Source organism: Zootoca vivipara, chromosome 11 (genome assembly GCF_963506605.1).
Source record: "Zootoca vivipara chromosome 11, rZooViv1.1, whole genome shotgun sequence".
In the NCBI taxonomy this organism is placed as follows: domain Eukaryota; kingdom Metazoa; phylum Chordata; class Lepidosauria; order Squamata; family Lacertidae; genus Zootoca; species Zootoca vivipara.
Window position 1 is genome coordinate 18670159 of NC_083286.1, and position 19202 is coordinate 18689360.

The following is a 19202-nucleotide window of genomic DNA, read 5'->3' on the forward strand; positions in this document are numbered from 1 at the left end:
TTTCAAGACTAACATACTTCACATGATAGTCTGAAGATAAATGATTTAAGAACTGTAATGTATTCATTTTTGTACCAGAAATGTTATACTATCTACAATGCAGCATATTGAACAATGCAGTCATTTTGGATTATTTACACCATTGCAAACTGCCATATTTGTATTGATCAAATTAGTGCTACGAAGCACCTTTTAAGGCTCTTTTTAAAATATTAGGCGGCACTCAAACACTGGATGTGATTCAGCCCTTTTGAGTAGTGTTACTTTCAAGAGGAGGTGTGCTTAATTGCCTCCTTAAAATCAAGCACATGCAATATGTTTAACTTTAACTGAATACTACCCATGGCTGGATTCTACCCATTGCTTTTTAGGCAGACCCAAACAGACTGAAAATGACTTGTTTTACTTTACTAATATTGGCCTGGTTTGCATTTTCCAAGAATTCTCTGTGTGCGCCTCCCTTCCTCTTGCCATGCTGCTGCTGCTGCATCACTGACAAGCTAAAATCTACTTTGTTTTGTTGTCTGAATTACATTACAAATATAAAGTACCTACCTACTGAGACTGGTATGGACTTCAAATGTAATTTCCACATATGTAAAATTGAACAGTTCTGAGTATGTTCAATTACTATTAAATAGAACTTTTCAGAAAACCCATTTTTCTGATATCCTGCAAAAATGTAGACAGATTTAGTTATTAGTAGACAATAATTTGAGCAGTTGTTAACTACTGACTGGATAACATTCGTGCCTCTGTTTTATGGCATGTATACATTCAACTTATATACTTGAAGTACCATCCTTTGTATCAAAAACTACAGAGTTTGTTACAGTACTTGTTAAGGAATCCTGTTTTTGACACAGATTTAGTATGGCATAAGCTTTCATGGAATCCAGTCCACTTTATCAGATGCATGAAATGTTATCCTGGGTTGTAAGTACATATAAACATTTGGAGGGGGTGGAGAACAAAGTCAGAAAGAAATGGGAGTGCAGAGTAATGGGAGTACAATATGGTGTTAATCTTGCTACTTTTTTTATTAGCAGTGGCCATTCATACAACACACACACACACACACACACACACACACACACAAAATAGTTAACAAGCCAGACACTCTGACACACCTGGTTCCATACATTTCAAAGGGATTTATTATCTCATAAGAGAGAATAAAAATTGAGTTTTAGGTCACAATTCTATGCACAATTAGTTCAGAGTAAGTCATACTGATTGCTGTGTTGCTAAGAGCCAAACAAGATGTGACATTAAAGATGTTATTAGGAAAAACATTATTAAAAATAATAACAAGAGCATAAATGATTTTCATCAGGTTCTCAGCGCACAAGAAAGGAAGATTCAACTTTTACTTCCCGAAACACTATTCTGATTAGGTAAAGGCAGGCTTCCTCAAACTCGGCCCTCCAGATGTTTTTGGCCTACATCTCCCATGATCCCTAGCTAGTAGGACCAGTGGTCAGGGATGATGGGATTGTAGTCTCAAAACATCTGGAGGGCCGAGCTTGAGGAAGCCTGGGTAAAGATAAAGGTAAAGGACCCCTGGGTGGTTAAGTCCAGTCAAAGGCGACTATGGCATTGCAGCGCTCATCTCGCTTTCAGGCCAAGGGAGCCGGCAATTGTCCACAGACAGCTTTCCGGGTCATATGGCCATCATGACTAAACTGCTTCTGGTGCAATGGGACACTGTGACAGAAACCAGAGCGCACGGAAATGCCATTTATAATTACACAACCACCCCAAATTGGCTTTGAGGGAAAAAAGCTCCCAGAAGTGAAAAAAGGGACTTTTTCTATATGTAGGAGGGATTATTTTCACTGCGATAGCAGCTAGGGATTTAGTCTCTTCCTCCAATGTGGCTCTGTTGAAAATTCCTTTACTTTTGCCACACTAATAAAAAAAATTAAAATGTAATTTTCTAATGATGCATGAGTTCTTGGAACTAAGGGTTGAACTAGATGCAACTCTAAACATGGGACTGGAATGCTGTTCAAATTCAATCCAATGAGTCCCTTTATACATATACAGTGGTACCTCGACAACCGAACGCTTCGACTTCCAAAGGTTTTGACTTCCGAAGTCGACAAGCCCGGAAGCCTTTTCGCTGCGCACATGTTCTGTGCCTGCACAAAGTGGTGCACGCGGTGGGCGCATGCGCAGAAGCGCGAAATCGCGCTTCGCGCATGCACAGAAAGTGGCGCTTCGACAGGCGAAGACCTCGATTTACGAAGGCGGCCGCGGAACGGATCGTCTTCGTAAGTCGAGGTACCACTGTACAAATGATTATATATGCCATGGCAATTTGGCACTGTAGAATAGCAGCTTCTGAACAAAAGGACTACATATTCAGAATTTCAGATTACGTTTTTCTAAACTAAAGCCAGTACAATAACTGGTTTACATACACAGCAGAGTGAGAGGAGAATAAAATTCAATTGTAATACAATAAAAGAAATAAAAGCAGCAATAAAATACAATGAACAATCAGTATGAAAAATGGGATGGATGTGCTGTCTCCCATCTTCAACTACAAATCCAGACACAGACCACCTGAATGAAACTCATTGACCAGTTTGAGAAACCCTGCTTTAGAGGTAATTAAGACATTTAGTTTGGCTCTTAGCAACATTTGGCCTTCTGCATTGGTTAGCATGGAAAATCTTTGGCAGATATGCCTTGTGGACATGAACATTTGTGAAACTATTTTGTTTTTAAAGACTAAAAATGAATTTTAGGAAACATGATATACAAGGTAAATTGTCAAAAAAACCAAAAGTTAGTATTCAGTCATTTCAGAACACTTATCATTCAACAGAATCTATAAGGTGTTTAAATTTTAAAATAAAAAGACAATTAAAACCATACCGCAACAGCACACCATATTACAATTTGCAGCAGGTAGAAAAATTGTTAGGTGGTCCACCAAGACCTTCAGCAATCTTCAAGTAGTCCAAGGGGGGCAAGTTTGGGAACCACTGCTCTAAAACATTAACAGTATACTAGGATGATGCATGTTGTTTACAGGACAGGAATCCCATTTTCTTACTATAATCTAGAATGCTTTAGATTTCATATTTTCACAAATTGTTACACAGTCATAATGCCATTTTATTGGGAAGTTACTAAAGACAGATATGCTTTACCAGAGTCAGGTAACATGGTGTTTTTCTCAGTCGGTTTATTTGCATGATTATTCAAAATGAAATCTTCTTGGAAAACGTGAAGTAGCTGCATTTTCCCACCACGCTAAATGAAAAAAAGCATATTAAAATACAACATTCTGCCCAAATTAAAATTTAATAGTCTCAAACAGAATATGTTGAAAATATGCAATACTTTGCTTAACACGTTTTCAGGAGGCAAAGAGTGGATTAGCCCCTGAGAAGGTGACAGAAAAATCAGGGAAGAGAAGTCCCTAAAGCTGTGAAGTGGAACTAGAGCAGAGGAATCTGCAGCTTCTGTTGCTTCTCTTATGATGGGGACCTGCCCCGAGAGCAGTAATAATGCTTACTTTTATTTCTTTGTGGCCCAATGCTACCATAAGCTGTAGAATAAAAGCAGGAATGGCTATACCGCTCCACCTCCACCGGTGTAATACTGCCTCCCTAACCTCCTAGATGATGAGCTGTTGCAGCCACCAGACTTGTTCCTACTACAGTCTGGAGTCACAAGGCGAGATAACCCAGGGGTCTCAAACTGACTCACCACTGTGCTGCCAATAGTGTGTGTGAAAGGATGACTCATAATAGGCTTCCCTCAGCATCACTGCCACCTCCTCCTCTCCAATGTGTTTCATCTTCTTTGCAACTACACAGGCTGTGTAAAAGCCTCATCAAACTACTGATTAAATGAAGTCTGTATCCCCTTGTTTCATCTCTTATAGTTGTTTTAACTGCGCGTATTTAAGTTCTTAACTGTTTTAAAGACCAGTTTTTATCCATCCATTATCCGTGTTTAATCTTGCATTCTATTCACATGTTTTAGCCTATGCCTGTTTATTTGTTCTTATTTGCTTTAACAATTATCTGTTTAAATGCTAACTGCTATTTATATGTTTTTCTTATGCTGGTCTGTGACTGTAATAAAAGTTCCTTCCTACATTAGAGAAAACGTCCAAAAACCTAACTTATTTTCACCAATTCATTTTTCTGGATCAATGCATATTCATCCCAAAGAGGGAAGTATCACGTAGTGTGAGGACTGCTGGGGGTGGAGAGGAATTCATTGGTTTGAATGTTATTTGGCACAACACCACCAACTGACACAGAGATGAGATGAACTGGACTTAAGGTTAGAAAAAACTATGTGTAAGATTTGGGTATTTGCCGCCAATGTTCTCATCTGGTCAAATGAAGTGATGGGGAGTCCTGGCCAAAGTGATGTGTTCTGCTTTGTGTATAAAGGATGTAGAAATGTTTGCTTGGGCACGGACAAGCCATCTCCTTGCTGTGGTGTCCATTCTACTTTCTGGAGTGGCCGGGGGATGTGGCAGGCTAATTTTCTGTAACTCTACACCTTTCTTTTCATAAAGTCTGAGGCAATTTTATGCAAGGTGGCAACTGGTTAGTAGCATCCCCTGACTCTAGGCAGAGAAGGGTGGGGGAGTACTGTTCTACTTACGCTAATAGACTCATACCCAGTTAGAGAGGGCAAAGAGATTCCAGTTTTCCCCAGACCAGCTGCCAATGACTGGGAAACTCACCGCAACCCTGGCAGGATACTGTAGTTCCCCTTCTTCACTTCCCTGCTGAACTGAGCTGAGGGGGCCAAGGCTGGGAAGCAGTGTGCTTACGGCCAGTTTGGTGGTGAGAAGGTAGGTTAGTCCTTCTCATAAAATAAATAAAAAGACAATCTTTTCAAAGCCACTCCCCATTCCTCAGCCAAGATCCTGTTCTTACAGTGCCAGATAGGGCCTTTCTCCCTCCCCAGGATGGGCTCATAATGATTAGGCCCTGCCTGGCCTCGGTTGGGATGAGCTAACCCTGAAGGTCTTGGAATGCCCTCTAGGAACCGCAGGAGAAAACACAGTATTTTGTTCATTTTTTTCAGAAGGCATATTATTTCTAGAAAATAGGTTATTTCTTTTGAATAAAATAAAACAATGATGTTTCCACCCAAAACAATGCAAGCGCCTTACCAGCTCTGTAATGGAATTCAACTCTACAATGCATCCTGGTCTAGCTGTGGATTGTTGACTTATGATGTTAAAAACTTCACCAACATATTTCTGTAGAGTTATAAAGGTCATTAGTTACAATTTTTGAGATTACATCCAGTCATATCTCATAAACCATTGCCTGAATCTTAATATAATGTAATCACGTGGGACTTTATGAAAAGGTATTTCTGCTTTATTTAACAAAGAGTGAGAATTTTTATTTTTGTGAATTCCTTAGGGCAATTCAAGTTTTGTTCTGTTAAATCTGGGTCAGGGATGGGGAACCTGTGGTTCTCTACATATTTTGTGATTACAACTCCCATCATTCCAGGTGGAGTTGATTAGAACTGGATTCCAGAAACATTTAGGGGGGGGACACAGATTTCCCCATGTCTTATCTAAGCAAAGCTCAAAAACATAAAAATCTCCATTATCAAGCCTGAAAAAGATTACCGGTAGTCATACTTTTTTAAACTACAGGGCAAGCTAGATTTAATGCATGTGGCAGGAGTTTAATCCTCTCCCTGTGATGTTTCTGTTAAGATATTATGTAATTAACAAGCCTATTGGCCTTTACTTACAGAAATTCCTGGATTTGATAGTTCACAGAGAAGTTTTTTGGCATCTATTATAGCTTGATACAGTCTCAAATATTGTCCATCACTTGCAACAAAGCAAGCACTTGGTGAATTACAGTATGCACCTAAAGGCAATTATGAACAGTCAAATTTAGGTAAAAAAAGATCAATGAGTACCGATACATTTACACACAGTTTTATTCAGATATCATTATGAGTTGTTGCTAAGTTCTTTATTTTATTTATTTATAGGAGGGACTTACCTAGGCAATAACTGGGTATAAGGGTAGGCAGCCATGCCACATTTGAAAAGGCAGAGACATGAAGAGAATTAATTCTTGCAAGCTCAGAAACTCCACCAGAAAAAGATAATGGCCCAACTGGATCAACTCTCCAAAGGATGAGTTCACTGTAAACAGCAGTGAGATCCTGTGATGTGCTTGCTGTGCCTTCATCGTGAAGTCTTGATTGTGAGACATCACACGACTCTTTAATGCTGTCAACAGCCGGTGTCCTTATTGCATTATGATGAGAAGTTGTAAGTAGCAATGGAAGTACTGAATGGCAAGCCAAGTCATTAAGATGGAAGCGATGACCACAATATCTTGATTTGTGGGAAATACTGAGTACAACTGAAAAGGCCGATTCCTCTGCAAAGCTGACCAGCCATTGGTTTAGAGAACCATCTGCATGTTTGGAAATCATCATAACATTTGGGGTGAAGATGCTTAATTTTAAGCTGTTGGTTGATTTACTATGGCCTGAAGAGATTAACATTGAGCAGGAACGCCCAAGGCTAGATGGTTTCTGTTTGCCTTGTTGAAGAGCAAGATCCACATTCTTTGTACAAGCGTACATCACTACACTTTTGCAGAGCGAATTTGCATCACCAGTAGGGAAGGCCACAGGAATCCTCGAGACAAACGATACCTAAAAACAGAAATGGTATGGAGAAGCATTGGAGTCAAGTGGAACACCTCAAAACTATTTAAAAAATTTATTCAGAAGAGCCACAGTACCTGTACTTGGCGAAACATGCCTGGCTGGTACTCATCTAGCCAATCTACATGCCATACTAACAGTGACCCATCCATAGGATGAATACTAAACAACATGTCTGCATTTTTATTCCATTCCGACAGCTGTACTTCAATCTCATGATCAACAACAGAAGATGACAAGGGGATATAGCTTGAATTTGGAACTGGTTTTTCACCAGCAAGTTCTTGATTTCCTTTTTGGTCTTCTCTATTGCCATCGGTTTCTGGGGAGAAAAAAAAGTGTCACTGTCAAGAGATCTGCACACTGAAACCATCCTTACAGTCACAGGCAATGTGACGTTTTACAGCATTTTCTAGAACTCAAAAAGTTCTAGCAGGTTGAAACAGACATCTCCTATACCCATACATTGACCTAGCACAGATCTCTTTAGACCTCAAATAAGTCTGACTGTGGTTTAAAGGTGAAGTGCAGTGTGCAAGTGAACAGGGAGGAAATAGCTGCCACTTCATGTCACCCTTTGCTCCTGCTGTGATACTGGGAGTTAAATCAAAGTTATGTTCAAACCAAGACCTGGAGCTGACGCTCTCCAATCAGCCCACAAGCTGTAACTAAGACTTGTTCTTGACTTACACCTCAGACTTTGTCTGGCAAAGACAAGCCACAAGTCCAGGTTCAGATGTAATGGCAGCAGTGGGAGAAGGGAGAGTAAATTTGCTATTATTTTTTTCCCCTTGTGCACCTGCATGCTGGACAGTCACCTTTAAACCATATTTAAGTTTAACTTTTTTTTTCAAGTGACATGCGAATGAGACCACTTTGCCAAATATCCATGTTCAATATCTCCATCAATAATTTTCTATGGCTGCCAATAATTTACTATGACTATTTTCAAAAATATTTCATATTTGGTTTATCTAACAAAGCAATGTCCACGTGAGGGATATTTCTTGTTCTGTGGGTAATGTAATGTCTGATTTAAAACACTTTAAACAAAATATTCAAAATCTAGGGGTAATGGCTTCAAGATTAAGAGTTACACAGACAGTGAACTCTCTTGTGCACTTAGGGAAAGAATCCAAAATTTTGCAATTCACACATAACAGGACTCCTCCTTCCTCTCCTCCCCCTGCAACCCTCTGTGGGCTCTCAAAATCTGCTGGAGAAGATTCCAATCCTCTGAGGCACATTTTAAAGGTGCCTTTTAATACATACTAACTAAATATTAAATTAGTGTATTATAGGCAGTACATTGTTTCCAAAAGGGGTCAAACAAACCAAGAGTAGGCACTTTACCTTCATCAGATTTTATCTCTGTCTGATTAGACTCTTCAGTGCTGACCTCTGAAGAAATATGCTCAAAACTCTTTTTTAGTTGCTGTAGAAAGACTTCCATTGATAGGGTAAAATGCAATTCTTTATTATTCAGCCAGTGTACAACAAAAGGCCCACTCTTTTCTTCATTTTCATTAAGACTCAGAGACATGATGGAAGGGAGCAAAGGAATGTCTACAAGCAAAAGACTAAACTTACTTTCTCGTCAAGATGTACCATAACTTTTAAGTTATTTCCATTTTTGTAAGTAAAACTTAACTGCATTAGAAGATGGACATTAACACACACATGCAAAAATCACAGGATAGTTAATCCTACATTTCTTTACTAAAGCACACCCAGAGATATACATAGACCCCACTCCTCTCTGCCCACAAAAAAAAAAGAGAATACAAATATGACTGCTTGAAAGTAGGTTATTAACATCTCAAGGATTCATGTCCAAAATTCAAAGAGCTTTTTAAAGTACACCTGAAGATTTTGGGCATGCCCATTGGGATTTATGATATTTTGTTTTTAAAAAATCAGCAGGAGAAACTAAATGTTATCTGACACAGGGAAGGAGGGCATGTCCAATGGACAAAGACCAGTTTTCTTGTATTTGGCTGCAAGGTGCCAACATAACCCAAACATGGCATGTGTGATTCACATCCAAAGAAACTAAACAGATTATATGGCATAGTTTCATTTGAGGGTTTTGTTATTGTTATGCTAAGCTTTATATCATCATTATTCACAGTCAGACAGTATGTCAATGTTACTTTTGCAGGAGAATTTTAAAATGAACTGTACCCACTTATAAAGCAAAAATTGGCATTCATAATCACCTGTAGCTGGGTTGATGCTGGCAGCAATGTGAAAGTGGCAAAGTGCATTTGATTGCAATGGAGTGTTTCGATGAACTTCGTGAGCATCTTGCTGATGTGGCAAGTATCCAGTATGTGCAAGTGCTATTGACCTCCTTCTTCCTCGTCGAAAGGGCTTTAGATTTAACTGTTGAGAAAATGACATGTTATACAAAAGCAGAAAAGGAATCTAGCAGCAGCAATATAGCTCAGATTACTATTTCTCAACAGTCAGCAAGTTAGTACGGTTGTTATTTTAAATACAAAACTATAATGATCTGGGAGGCTTACTCAAAGTCAGATAATTATCTTCTTACCTCTAAAGCATTTTTCATGCTCTCTTTACTAGAAGCATTCCTCTTAAAGTTGTTAGTTGACTTCACAGGTTCAGGCAAATGGTTGTATCCACCTCCATATAACAGACTGTCATTTGGCAACAAAGTCTCTGCCCAGAGACGGCATATATTATCCTTGCAGCATGTCAACAGCACATTACATACGGCACCACTATGATAGGAAAAAGTTTTTTAAAAATTCTGCAGGGGTTTCTGAATTTAATAGCAAGTCATATTTTTCTGCTTTGAAGTCAATACTACACATGAATACTTGGAAATAACTTTTTTTTTAAAAAAAAAATGTAAGACATATTCCTATTTCCTTACCACCCTTCTACTGCAGCAGTATGGTGAAGGTTAGGGCAACTCGAGCCACAGTGGGCTTGGATATATTAGGTTCCTGCTTTGTTTCCCTATAGCCAAGGATATCCGGATGCTATTTGTACAACACTGGTGAGGACACAAACTCCTAACATTATATGTACTGTGGTACCTCGGTTTTCAAATGTAATCTGTTCCAGAAGACCATTCGAGTTCCAAAGCATTCGAAAACTGAGGCTCAATAGCCAACAGCTAGGTCTCCAGATCTTGCACTCAGCAGAAGCCACGTAGCACATTCGACTTCTGAGGCTTGTTCGAAAACCAAAGTATTTACTTCCGGGTTTTTAGCGTTTGAAAACCGAAATGTTCGACTTCCGAGATGTTTGAAAACCGAGGTACCACTGTATAAGTATTTCCTACAATTAGTGTATCGTTAATGTGACTCTCATTCGATGACTATGTTCTGCTCACAGATCTATAAAACTAACCAATTACTCAGTGCCGAGGCAGTGATGATGAAGAACGAAAATGTGGTCAGACAATGTGCTGCTGAAATAACTTACTATTGCTGTATTATAGGAACTTTTGTGCCCACCAGCCAGGTGGATTAAGGTGATTCTCATTTAATGTCAGAACACATGTACAGAACTGATGTCAATGTTGCCAAAGTGTCGTACAGCGTACCTTCAGTGTGTTATGAGTGCAGGATGGTTCATGAGGCTTGGCACTGTGGAAGATATTTTACATGCTGCTTGTGGCATTTTAAGGAAGCATATTACATGCAGTAGCAGTGGACGGCATGGTGGAGGGTGCGCTACTCACCTGAAATTTCTATGCTCCCGTTGCTGCTAAATACTGGGGAGCAATGAGGTGCTGGTAAGGTCAGTGCTGTGCAAACACACTGCCAAGAGCATCGTATCGGCTCCACCAGTTTGCACTGCACTGACCTTAACCCTTCCATTTTCTGTCCTGATCGGCAGCAGCAACTTAGCAGGAGGGAGGTCAGGTGTGCAGCCCAGCCCGACCACATGGTCTACTACTGATTATATAGCTCCATAATCTTATCTTATCTGTTTTGGGATCACTACCAGTGAAGACTTACTTAGATTCATCTGAATACCCAACCATGGCTGATTAAATAATATTGGCACAATTTTGAGAGCACAAGGCAAAATTTGAAAGCATCCACAATGTCTACCAATTCAAAGATGGAACAATGAAAAACTGCTCACCGTGGCATGTAGTTACTTGTCTTTCGCCAGGAGAACCCATTAACAGACCGAGGATGAACCAAGTAAATAAATGAGAAGCCTACTTCCTGTGTGATTGCTTCTGGTGCTGTAACTGGAGGTGTGACTGCTGATTTCCAGCTATCAGTGTTATACCACACTTTTACAAGACAATCATCCTAGCAAAGAAGAAGTGATATATATTAGTACACTATTTTCCAGAATAAAAGGGACGCGGATGGTGCTGTGGTCTAAACCACAGAGCCTACGGCTTGCCAGTCAGAAGGTCGGCGGTTCAAATCCCCACAACAGTCCCGTTGCTCGGTCGCAGCTCCTGCCCACCTAGCAGTTCAAAAGCACATCAAAGTGCAAGTAGATAGGTACCGCTCTGGTAGGAAGGTAAATGGTGTTTCCGTGTGCTGCTCTGGTTTTGCCAGAAGCGGCTTAGTCATGCTGGCCACATGACCCAGAAGCTGTCTGCGGACAAACGCCGGCTCCCTCGCCCTATAGAGCAGTGTTTCTCAACCAGTGTGCCTCCAGATGTTTTGGGACTACAACTCCCATCATCCCTAGCTAGCAAGACCAGTGGTCAGGAATGATGGGAGTTGTAGTCCCCAAACATCTGGAGGCACACTGGTTGAGAAACACTGCTATAGAGCAAGATGAGTGCCGCAACCCCAGTCGTCTGCGACTGGACCTAACGGTCAGGGGTACCTTTACCTTATTTTCCATAATTGCTACACAGAGCTAATTCTTCCGCTTTTGCTCACTCTTAAATAAGCTTTTCAATACAATTGAATAGAATTATTTTCAACAGAATTAATTAATCATGTTGAATGAAGGATGAAGTCACCTTTCCCCCATAAAAAGAACTTTTAAAATTTCTTCTTAATCTGTTGTTCATATTTTTGCCAATTATTTTTAATGAACTCCATCCCTCACCAGGGCCTTCTTTTTGAAAAATGTAAGCAGCAGCAAAAAAATTTCCCTACTCTTTCTGTAAGAAGAGCCAAAGGAGACTCCATTTCTCTCCTGAGTTCTCTGCCCTTGTCCAATCCTGGTTTCTGCACATATTTGATTCCCATGACACTCATCCCCCCCTCTGGTTGTGAGTACAGAAACAAAAATATAAAATGCTTTGCACTAAATGCTGATCTGCCTCACCTTGCATGAACTTCTCAACTATTGACAGATTCATAGCTGGCTTATTTTAACTGAAACTCATGACTCATTTCTCTGTGTGTAAATAGTATGTGTGTAAATAAGGGGAAAATTTGATGTCTGAACCATAATCAGAACCCAGAAAGAAAGAATCACTGAAAAATCCTGTATAATAGAAAAACTGTTACTGGAAAAAATAAAGAGAAAATGGAAGGTGAATGAAGAAAGATTAGATAATCATCCAAGAAAGAGATAAGTAGTAAAAATTACAGAATTAACAGTCTGTTTTAAAAAATGTAGTCTATAGTCTACAGTCCAAGGATGTCAAGAAGTTATGACTACATGAGATAACAATAGAAAAGCATGAGCATAAAAGATATCAATGAAGCACTGGAGAGAAGCTGCTGAAGGACAAGATTTATCATGCTGTTTTGAAGGGCTGTTAAAGGCTTATTTGGAATCGAAATAAGAATGTGCATTGGCATAGAAGGTGCTATTAAAATAAATTTAAGATCTAGAAAAAAATATCAATGGAAGTTTTCATAAGATTTGCTAATTACAGCGTAAAAGATGCAATTCAGATAAATGTTTGGGCAGGATATTCACTTAAAACAGACTATACAGAGGCTGATGTTTTAGCAGGTATACATCTGAAAATATTAAGACGAAACCTGTAATTTTTGACCATTTGTTTAAGAGATAGACACATGAGGGACTACTTTTATTCTTAAGTTTTTGTTTGGAATAGAATGGATTGCATTGCAGAATACCAAAGAAGGTCAACACTTGTTAGACATAAGCAATAGTTCTCTTCCACAAGCAAATAAAACCTAACCACTTAATGCTAGGCTGCTGTTATTAATCCTTGCATCTCTCTCAAGCAGAAATAGTTACAATTTCTTGAGGAAGTAAGGGAAGGGAAGGGAGAAATGAAACATGAACAAAATAATTAAAGGAAAGAGAAAAATGTATAACTGAATAATGGATAATTTAAGATTACTGTCTGTTAACGTATGGAGACTGAATTAACTCAATAAATGCATAAACATCATTAGGCTATTGAAAAAAAGAAAAAAAAGCTTCAATAATTCTCCTCCAGTAGAAACATAATTTAAGAAAGAGATTTAAAATATCTGGATGCCTTTACACTGAGCTAATTTAAGGTAAGATGATAAGATAAGATAAGATAAGATAAGGCAGTATATTATTGCTGAAGGTTTAATCTCCATTAAGAATACAGAATGGATAAAAGACCCATCTGAACGTTGTATTTTTGGCATAGATACAATAGTCAATAAACCTTTTATGACATTTATGTCGTTTATCTTTTATTAGAATAGTAAGAGTTCAAGGCACAATAAATTCATAGGCCTGTATCTAACATGTTCCATGCACAGACAGTACAAACTTCAGCTCTCGCAATGAGACTTTCACCTTCTCCTCCTCCCCACTGCAGCTCTCTTTGTGTCCTCACAATTTGCTCCAAAGGGGTTGGGGACTCTGATTTTGGGGGTGCACAGGGACTGGAGAGGAAGATGAAGTCTGCATGAGCAGAAGTCTGTTTGAGTAATGCTGGATTCTATGCATAAATTCTTTGGGAGGGGGGTTTAAAAGAATAGTACAATGAATTACATCAATTTGCACATGATATTTTAGACTAGAATAAGCAACATGAGTTAAGATTTATGAACACTGGTTCTAGCTGGCAACTAACTATATATGATTAATCCATATTTCTGTTGTATTATACAGTACTATCCTTTTACTAACTTACTATTGTATATTTGTATTGCAAATAATTCAAATAAATGTGTTTTTAAAAGAAAATGAACAGAAACAGGCATATTTCTATTTGCAGGGATGAAGGCATACAAAATAGCTAAGGTAATATATCTATTAGAGCAGGTATGTCCAAAGTCCATTTTGGGAGCCTAATCCGGCCCCTGTTGCAGTATACGGTATGTACTGGGGTAGAATCCTAAAAAAATCTCAACAACTTCAATCCTAAGAAAAGTTCTATGTAAGAGTTGAATCCAGACTCTTTCAAAGGAAACAAGTCCTCATTTGGGTTTGGGTGTTGTACATTTAAAACACCTACCAGGATGCTACTTTGTCCCCTTTCTGAAGCCATCCCTAATGGATAGTCAAAATCAACAGATGAATATCCAGCGAGGAAAATACACAAGCTCAACAACTTTAATCCTCAATCCTAAGAAAAGCTCAACCACAACTTTGGGGTAAAATTGTAAAAAAAAAGCTCAACAACTTTGGTCAGCCCTCACGCATGTTCACTTAATCAAATCTGGCCCTCTTTGAAAAAAGTTTGGGTACCCCTGTATTAGAGCAACTACTGTAAATGTTAAAAAGTATTTTCTTAAATGGGCATCCAAAAATAAATAGCAGCTACCCATTTCCCTTAATTTTGGCACTGTAGCCAAATATGTCAATTCCACAGAAAGTCATTCTGTCTGAAAAACAAGCATCACAAGATTGCATCTTAGGCCTTAGGGGAAGTGTTAGTTGCTTCAAACAGATCACCATGTTATTGCAATATTATGCTTCTGTGCTGATGATTATTCATCTGAAGAGCACAAGAACTGTGAAATCCGTTAAGAGAAAAAAAATCACACTGGATTTTAAGTTAGCTGATCTTTTGTCCAAAATTAAGTTTATAAGGGTGACTTATTATAACGAGCAATTTATTTTATTTATAAATTTGCATAGCACTCTTCATCTGAAGAAAGCAGGGGGGTCCACAACATAAAATGGGAAATTATATTGTATGACTTATTCTTAATATTCTTGGAGGAAACTAAATTATGGTTTGTGAAATCTGTAATTTGCTCTTCTTTTAAGGGATTTATGACACTGTTGCAGCACCACAGTTGCTCTATGGATGAGCAGAGTTTGGGAAGATAGGGGCTTTCGCAAAACCACAGACTTACATAGCCAATTAGCTATGTAGACTACAACTTTCCAATCCTTGGCTTGTTAACCACTTATGACTGTGTCTGTATGCTGAACATAGGAGTCTCACAGCTAAGCTTGCTTTGCCCTGCCTTTAAAAGCTTGGTGGTGGTCATGTTAACCCATTGGGACAACTGAGTTTCTTGCCCTGAACTCTGACTCAGGACTACTGCTCCTAGCCCAGCTAGTCCTGTCATTCCTGTTGCCTAGTCCAAGCTCTGAGACTGTTATGATACTATGCTTGTTCCTGAGCCTGTACCTTTAATCTCCCTGTAAAAAGATCTCTTCTTTACTCTCAAATCAGAACCTCTGTCACCTTGGTCTGAGTGGAAGCCAAGATAGTAGTACCTATGAACTGCCCTCCCCTCCTCTTCTATAGTCACATGAGATGGAAAATGATTTAAAATGTGTGTGTAAGAATATCAACATTGTATCCCTGGTTTTATTGGTTCTTTTCATTTTATTTTATTTTCAAAAATATTTTATTGTATATTTAATGTAAGTACTCTGCTATATGCAGAAAGGCTAGGTTAAAATAAGAACTATATTTCAGATCCTATGAAACTGGTTTACCTTTCCTGCGGTAGCAAAAAATTCCCCATCTGGTGAAAACTTCATTAGCTGAACTTCAGATGCAGTTCTGTGAACAGCAGAAAAGAAAAGGGGTAAAAGATGTTGGTTGCTATTTGATACCTCAAAAACGTAATAAAACTGAACTTGAGTTCCATATTAGAGTTAACAAAATCGCTTATTTGAAATTCAATTATTATTGTTTTAGTTGCAGATGATTAATTGCAAAACTGATGAAACAACTTATGTGATTTACTTGGCTGTTCACCTACCAAAAACAAAGTTACAACATTAACACAGGTTTTACAATTATAAAACTTAGTAACTTAGTAATTACAAAGCTGTTGAAACCCTGTTTCACTTCTTAACATTTGCATTGTTTGCTTTATTTATGCTGGATGACCCTTCTCAAGAGTAAAAGGGCACTAAATATTCATAAGCACTTCCATATGCTCTATGTTGTAGAGATGGAACATCTACTACTGTACATATTTTGGAAAGTATCTCATATATAACACATTTTAATCTGGGGAACAACATACAATGATTGGCTCACACCGAATGAACTGAATTGCAGTATACTGTTTCTTGTTTCTTTCTCAGTTTACCAAATATAAAATTAGACCCGCATTGAGGACAAAGGAAGTCAATTAGAAAAGAATAAGAATTGAAATATGGATATGCGTTTATTATTTGTTTTGTATCTGTATTTTTTTTTAAGTCTCTGTGTTGTAATAATAAGATAATAAAAAGTACACACACACATATATATGAATTGCTGTATACTTATCATTTAAATATACTACTTTGGAGGTTCAAAAACAAGTGTAAATTAGTCATAGTATATTTCTTACTTGCACTGCCAAATGATTCTCCAATTCCGAGCTTCTGTTTTTTCAGGATTTTCATCTTCCGATGGGTTTTCATAATTGACATTGGACCAAAGCTGCAAACAACTGCAAGCCGTCAATAGACGGGAGCCTTGATTTTGAAAATGTATACACATAAATTAGAATAGAAAATAGTAGATAAAGTCAAACTATAGACTCTGAAATAACTGAAACAAACAATATAACTATAAACCAACTATATACTCTAAAATATACACCTGAATCTATAAAGATTTAGATGATCAATCTGAACTACTCATAATTAAACCACTTCATTTGCATACACAAAGACTAGAATTGGCAACTGTCCTGTAAGATGGCAAATTGGCAAGAAGTCAACTGGCAAAAATATGCATGCCAATCCAGCTATCAGAATTCCATCTTTATTAATTGTTGCCTGGAGGAAGGGAAGAGATCGATCTAGCTTCACTTACCAGCAAGGTACCGTACAGTACTTCAGCAGCTTCTCTGACTACACTGACTCAGCTAGTAAAATTCCATTTTTAACTGCCAAGTGCTTTATGAACAGGTGGGGAAGGCCTGCGTAAAGGATTCTCTTTAGGAGGGTAAGCATTAAGGGATGTTGGGAACTCAGACACATACATGAGGAATGATAGATCAGAAGGATTTGGAAGCATGAAAGAATAATGACAGCTCAATGTCACTCAACTCTTGCTAACTAGTCAAAGAACAGCTTTTTGGTGTCCAGACGAAGAGTAAGGGATAGTAGGAAGAACCTCTAGATCAGAGTAGACAGATGTCACAGCTCCAACCAGTCCCAGCCAGCATAGCTAAAGGTCAAAGCCGAGTCCAACAACTTCTGGGGACCATGTTGGCTAATTATAAGTTAGATACACTGAAACCTTAACTGCACAGTATCATGCATTGGGGCGGGGGGGGGGGTATGAGGCTTTGAGTTTGCTAGGAATCCTGCAACACAAGCCAGATGAGCAATATGCATTGTCCTGGTCAATTTCTTTCAAACTAAAATATATATATTAAAAAGTAGCATGTGAATTCTAAGATTAAGGAAGTGGGGGCCGTGTCGTAAGAAATGACTGAAAAGCAATTCTGTTTATATCAAATTTCCATAGAATCGTAAGTCATCTAGTCCGACCCCCATTATGCTATTTAAACGTGTGTGCCCCCCAATTCATTCATATAAATGTCTCTTATTCCTCCACCCCCAAGCAGAAAAAATAATCAATTATGCAAAGTATCACAAGCCTCAACATATATTCAAGTCATTCAGTTACAGGAAAACAGAAACCAAGTTTGGGGTGTGTGGTTTGAGAGGAAACTTGGAAAAGAAGGGTACTTGAGAATAAACAGGGAGGTCCACTTCAGGGGAGGCTCGGGTTCCCCTGGATTCAAAGCACACCCACTCCCCAGGCATACCCCTGGGATTGGGGTGGTGGTGGTGACTTATGCCAGTCCTTCAGCTAACACACTTATTTCCCCTCTAGCCACGCCCTATTATTCCTAACCAGCATGAATTTTATGTTGTGAACCGTTCTGAAATCTACGGTGGTATACAAATTTAATTAATAATAATAGTGATAATAATAATAATAATAATAGCAATGAAGCATACGATTGGATGCTTCATCTATTACATATACTCCCCCACCTCCATACTACAGGATTGCTCTGCCCAACACAACACTTCCTTCCATAGAAACATGCCTAAATATGAATTACAAGTATTATTATTATTATTATTATTATTATTATTATTATTATCACAAGATAATTCCCTGAAAGGCAGGCAAAAAAGAAAGGCAAACATTCAACTGTTTCTGTATTTACCTGTCGGATCCCATGTTAAGTTATGCACTGCATCTTCCAGTAAAATTTGATCTGACTTCTGCCACTGATAATGCAATCCCTAAAAACCAAACACAAATGCAATAGAAATGGTTTCTGAACACTTATATTCAGTTGGCATAGTTGTCAATTAAAGCATAATGAATTCAGAAGACTGATCTGCCAAACTTCCTTCAGCAACTATTGGATAATATTTCCAAATACTGTAACTGAGATATCAATGACAAGTTCTAAAAGTTCAGTTCTATAAGCTGAAACTGAAACTTCATTACAATGAGCCCAACACTTACACAAGAGTTTTGTTCGAGGAGTCCGCATGCAAAGGGGAAAATATTCGAAGTCAGGAACCCCAGGAACCGTCCCACCCCACCCCACCCCAGTGAGTCAGAGGACTGCTCCCCGGGGGCTCTGGGAAGGTCATTGCCCTCCCATTACTTTCTCAGAGGCCAGTAAGCAAGTCGGCACATCTGAAAGAAACTGCTCTGTGTTTGGAAATACCTGCATCAAATCTACAGCACACGAAAGAAACTGGCCTATGTCTAGAAATACTTGCACCAAATCAAGAAATAAACTGGCATGTGAAAATGCAGAAGTTGATTTCAATAGTATTGTTTTACTACCATTTTGATGGTTTCTGTTTTTTATGTTTTTTGCCTGCTCATCATAAAGTGGCAAAACCACATAGATGCTAGTTTCTTACAGTTCAGCAGCTTGTAGCTCCATTTGCAACAAAAACTTTAAAAATTAAATTAAATGTGTAATTATTGCCTGCATATACTGGACTTTCAATATACCAGAAACAATAATTCTATGGTAAACAGTTACACATAATGCATTTTATGTTCCTAAAGTAATAAATTTACTTTTGATATTTAAAGAGTGCATAAAAAACCAAGTATTGCATTTTCCCACTTTTTCCCAAAAAATTCTGTTCCCTCCGGGGGGGGGGGGGAAACCACCTAGAAC

General features: G+C 38.5%; 1 protein-coding gene across 6 annotated transcripts in view; it reads right to left on the reverse strand.

The window, feature by feature from the left end:
- The window catches only part of DMXL1 (Dmx like 1), a 70360-nt gene that overhangs the window by 40198 nt on the left and 10960 nt on the right, over positions 1-19202 (reverse strand). For all 6 annotated transcript variants that reach the window (XM_060280148.1, XM_060280147.1, XM_060280146.1 and 3 more), the window contains exons 4-16: positions 18219-18297; positions 16374-16500; positions 15523-15589; positions 10825-11000; positions 9254-9443; positions 8919-9084; positions 8053-8265; positions 6777-7021; positions 6021-6687; positions 5761-5882; positions 5159-5248; positions 3165-3267; positions 556-672 (exon numbers count right to left, since the gene is read on the reverse strand). In XM_060280148.1, coding sequence (XP_060136131.1) covers positions 556-672; positions 3165-3267; positions 5159-5248; positions 5761-5882; positions 6021-6687; positions 6777-7021; positions 8053-8265; positions 8919-9084; positions 9254-9443; positions 10825-11000; positions 15523-15589; positions 16374-16500; positions 18219-18297 — 2362 coding nt within the window. The remainder of the gene's footprint in view (positions 1-555; positions 673-3164; positions 3268-5158; positions 5249-5760; positions 5883-6020; positions 6688-6776; positions 7022-8052; positions 8266-8918; positions 9085-9253; positions 9444-10824; positions 11001-15522; positions 15590-16373; positions 16501-18218; positions 18298-19202) is intronic.